A 5,000-nucleotide genomic window follows, 5' to 3' on the forward strand; every position below is an offset into this window, starting at 1 on the left:
AAATACATTTCCCCCACAAGGAAGAGGAAGAAGAATGGCATAGATAAATGAATACATGTATACATGCACAGATCGACAACTACATATATACATACATGCATGCATAACCCAATATACAAATACAATCATGAATACATAAAAGTAATCTAAGGAAGATAACACGCATACATAAACCCATAGCTAAATAAAGTCAGCCAAGCAAGCACACTTGTCTTAAACCATTAACCATTTGTCATCAGCCAAGCAATTAAGTCCAGCAAATTTTCTTTAAAAAACATTAACCATTTAGCATCACCCAAACAATGAAACCTTAACGCATTTGTCTCAAATTAACCATTAACCATTGACCAAGGAAAGTTGATCTCTCCCTTCTCTCCATTGCAGGACGTTTCCGACGAGGACCGAGGCTTCGTGCAGACCGGCCGCGTCTTCTACCGCCACGTCAGGCCGGGCAACGAACCGCTGCGGGACCACCAGCCGCAGGTGGTCATGTCGAACCCCGTGGACACGAAGGAGGCTTTCGAACAGGTGGGTAGGTGGGCGGAGAGAGAGGGGGGAGGGGGCGTGAAGGTGGGTAGGTGGGCGGAGGAAGGGAGGGGGCGTGAAGGTGGGTAGGTGGGCGGAGAGAGGGGGGGGGGGCTTGAAGGTGGGTAGGTGGGGTAGCATGGGGGGGGGGGCTTGAAGGTGGGTAGTTGGGGTAGCATGGGGGGAGGGCTTGAAGGTGGGTAGTTGGGGTAGCATGGGGGGGGGGGCTTGAAGGTGGGTAGTTGGGGTAGCATGGGGGGGGGGGGGGCGTGAAGGTGGGTAGGTGGGCGGAGAGAGAGGGGGGGCGTGAAGGTGGGTAGGGGGGGGGGGCCTGAAGGTGGGTAGTTGGGGTAGCAGGGGCGGGGGGGCGAATGGACGGGAAAGTGGGTTTGGGGAGGGATAGGGGGAGGGGGAGGGGTCCGAGGGACTGTCGGAAAGGTAGGCTAAATGGAGAATATGGCTTTAGGGTTCTGCCCTTGGTATTTCTCATTTTCCTTGTCCTCTCCTTTCCTTCTCTTGTTTCTCCCCTTTCTCATCTCTCCTTTTTTTTCTCTTCCTTTCTCCACTTTCAGGTATCTCTCTCCTCCTCTTCCCTCCCTCCCTCGTTCTTCACCTCTCCTCTCTCTCTCCTATCCTTTTTCTCGTATTTATTTTCTTTCTAGCCTCTTCTCCTTTCTCGCCTTTTCTCTCTCCTTCCCTTTATTTCCCTTCCTTTCCTCTTCTCTCCTTGATTCTGCTCCCTATAAAATTTACTTGTATGTACACCTGTGAGGGTGTGGGTGTGGGTGTGGGTGTGTGGGGGGGTGGGGGGGAGTGGGGGGGTGTATCACAGGTAAACTATCCCATAAAGTTTAACCAACTTGAAAGGCAGATTTTTACTCCTGTCATATTTTGCTTTCTCGAATACCCCCCATTCTCTGCTTTCCTTTTTGGCCTTATTAATGGTGGCCTCCTCCTTCAATAATTTGTCGTTTGATTATCCTTATTATTTTTCTTTACATTTAATCTTCCGAAAGAGAGAGGGAAAAAAAGTCGTAAATTCATAAAGAACTTTTTTGAATGGCCAGTCGTAAAGCTGCCGCGGGGATGTGAATAGCCAATCAGAGTGGAGATTACATCGCTTTGTAGGTCTTCAGCTGTAAACCAAAGCACGTGCATTATCCCCTCCAATATACGACCCCCAATCCCCGTTCCACACGAGCAGAAATGTGTGTTGCCAATGGAAGTCGTTGCATTTATTATCCGATGGCAATAGGCAACCTCGCTCTCCATTCCCGTGACCTCGTTATAATTCGGATTAGCCAAAGGTTACGGTGTGTGTACAAGCTCTTGAGGCAGCCTGCTTAACGAGAAGCTAGTCTAGTGTGTAGTTTAAGAGAAGTGATTTTTTTTTTTTTTTTTTTTTGTAGGTACTGGCGACATCGTTTTATTTTCTCTCGTCTTTCCTTCGTTACTTTTTCCATAGAGAACTATAAGCATGACGATCTTATGAGCAATTTGGGACTCTTAGATTCGCCATCGTTCTGTTGGCTTGCAATTGACTGTTGTAAAGGCTTTTGCTTCGAAACACTTAACGTAAATGGAACAAGATTTGTTCATAAAATGCTCATAAAATGCATACATACATAAATAGATATATAAATGAATGAATGAATGAATATGTACACACACACACACGTACACACACACACACACACACACACACACACACACACACACACACACACACACACACACACACACACACACACACACACACATTTACATGTACATCTAAATGTCTATAGATAAGAAAGTAAAGTAAACAAGAGCAAATTAGAGTAAATTCCAGTAAAGACAAATACCATTAGGATATTCACACATTTTCCAGATGTTGCCATTTAAAATTCACCAAAGCAGCAATGCACGTTAAGGTCTATTTGTTTATTTTATGAAGTGAAATTGTTTTTATTGTTTTCGGTATACATCTTTTTCATTGTTTTGATAGGAGGAACAGTTGAATAAATTTACCCATCCACTCCATTTCCATTACATGGAAAATGCGTGAATAGAAAAGTAAAAGAAAATATATAGGTGTTAGATAGTAGATAAGAAAGTAAGGAATGACGAGCGACTTGAGTTTTTGAGTATGCGACACTGTGTCTGACTGTCTGACTGTCTCCTTTAATCTCTCGCCATCATCTTGCACCGCTTTCCTCTCCCTCAGGTTTTAGTAAAGGTGATGGGCTTGAGAGAGGACCCTGAGGAATACGTCCAGGATACCTCTGACGACGAAGAGGACGAGCTCACGGGCCTCCTGGAGACAGTGGGCGAGGACCCAGCAGACCCTGATGCCGTGGCCTTCCTCTTGCCACTCCGAGGGCGCGTCGGTGGCCTAGGAATCAAGTTAGTGGGAGGAGGGGCGTGGGGCGACGGGGCGGGGCGTGGGAGAATGGACTTCTTGATTGCCTTGGTGTGGGGTTTTAAATTGTTAGCTTTGGTAGTGATGTGCTACTGAATCTCCCATCACCCTTCGGTATACTTTCAACATCCTCACCAGCACTATTGTAATTGTTAATGGTACCATCCGACAATAAAAAAGGAATGAGATAATGACGATAATTAGTAGATAGGAGATCCACAAAGCACCTTCCAAGGGCCTTCCCTGATCCCAATACAACCTCAGGTACGGGCGGAGGATGAAGCAGACCATCGAGCAACTATCCACAGAAGGCGCTGCGGCCGACGACACAGCGGCCATCAGTTCGGTGCTTGTCAGGGACTCGCAGGGGGACGCGGACATTGCAAGGTGCGTTTCTTTTCTGGAATGATGGAATGGCTGATGGTGGCTGTGCAGTCACGATCAATACTCTTCGCCAAACCCGTTTCGAATTCAGTTTCGAACATCCACTAAATACCCCATTTTGTATAGGGCAATAGCACATTTATTTTCTTGTCATTATTACTTACTTGTATAGGGTAAGCCAGATTCGACGTTTCAGTTCATTATGAAAGACTTGTTTGACACTTTAAGAACTTTGGTTGAAGTAAAGTTTCTGACAAATAAGTCGATGTTCTATTCGCGTTGTTTAAATATGGACTTTCTCTATTTTCAGAAAACTTACAAGTCATTTTTATGAGGTCCACGGAACAACGCGTTACTTCGGCTACCTCTCTGACGACGAGGCCCTGGAAGTAGCTCACTGGGCTCGTTCGAGGGCCCCAGGTTAGAGCAGTGGGTTCTGGGTTGGGTTCTGAGGTATGGGTGAAGGCTTTAATGCAGGTGTCTTCTAAAACGGGGCTAGGGAAGCAGTTCGTTGATTCGGCTTCGGTAGTATCGTTATATTGTTATTATTGGTATGTTGGTATGAGTCTGTAGTAAAACTTCTCAGCGGCCTCTCCTCGGCAGGGACGCGATTTGTGACCCCGACGGCCACCACCACCTACTTGCAGAGCGCCAAGAACATCGCCAGCGTGCAGCCCACGGCGCAGATGTTGGCGGCGGCGGTGGCGGACCTCCTCCTCTCGCTGCAGGTGCCGAAGCCCATCATTGTGGCTCAGGCGTCGCTGCACACCGATTCCTTCATCGCTCTCCTCCGCTCTTCGGGGGTCAAACCTGCTCACGTAAGGATGGGTCTCGGTGGATACGAATTGATTTTAATACTGTACAACATCTTTTATATGCACGATGTATACAGTCATCCATTATATATATATTATGCTTGTTTTTACCGGCAGATGTTACACTACTTTGCGAACACCAACGTTACCCGGCTTGTGCAGCGCCTAAGCGACAAGCTCGACAACACCACCGTGCCCATTCTCCTGCTGGGGGATTCCAAGAGCATGTCGGTGATGGAGCAGGCGGACCTTCTCTTCCCTGCCACGTGGATCCTGCCCTTCCCCACGCAGTTCGACGACAAGATTGTAATGAGACAATCGGAGTTGTTGACCTTCATATACAGGGCATTCGATGATAAACCGGGCAGTTTCCTGAAGGAAGAAAACATGCTAGATCCTGCTGAGTCGATCATATCAGCAGCGAAGGCCCTCCTGACCGGGAAACGGCGCAGCTGGTACGGCTCCTACGTGGTCGCAACCTCCGTGCCCATCACCAGTACCAAGAAGAATGTGAGAGTTTTCGGCTCAACGAATAGCTGGCAACCGCTGCTCCAGTACGACCTCATGAAAACCACCCTGAAGAGGCGTGTGTACCAGCAGCTCGTGATCACCCCTGACCTAGTGAAGCCCCTGGCGTCCGGTAACAACTGTAGGCTGATTCTGACGTACCTGGAGGAGCTGACGGGCAGGAAGAAAGTGGAGGAGATCTTCCTGATGGGCACCTTTCCCACGGTGGTCTTACCAACCGACCGCGGAGCGCAGATGCACGTGGACTGCCCTCAGCAGCACGCTGACCTCCGGTGCACAGCGCCGAAGGACGCCTGGGAGCCGGTGAAGTGCCAGGGAAGGCTGCAGGGCCAGCACAAGTACATGTC

At 48.4% G+C, this 5,000-nt stretch overlaps 1 protein-coding gene across 1 annotated transcript in view; it reads left to right on the forward strand.

The window, feature by feature from the left end:
- The window catches only part of LOC113829257 (uncharacterized), a 6,767-nt gene that overhangs the window by 1,116 nt on the left and 651 nt on the right, over positions 1 to 5,000 (forward strand). Inside the window, exons 2-7 of the mRNA XM_027382375.2 lie at positions 385 to 528; positions 2,732 to 2,910; positions 3,191 to 3,313; positions 3,621 to 3,730; positions 3,914 to 4,128; positions 4,243 to 5,000. The exon at positions 4,243 to 5,000 is cut by the window's right edge and continues 651 nt beyond it. Of these exons, the coding sequence (XP_027238176.2) occupies positions 385 to 528; positions 2,732 to 2,910; positions 3,191 to 3,313; positions 3,621 to 3,730; positions 3,914 to 4,128; positions 4,243 to 5,000 (1,529 nt within the window). The remainder of the gene's footprint in view (positions 1 to 384; positions 529 to 2,731; positions 2,911 to 3,190; positions 3,314 to 3,620; positions 3,731 to 3,913; positions 4,129 to 4,242) is intronic.

This window comes from Penaeus vannamei, chromosome 15 (genome assembly GCF_042767895.1).
Source record: "Penaeus vannamei isolate JL-2024 chromosome 15, ASM4276789v1, whole genome shotgun sequence".
NCBI classification, from domain to species: Eukaryota; Metazoa; Arthropoda; class Malacostraca; order Decapoda; family Penaeidae; genus Penaeus; species Penaeus vannamei.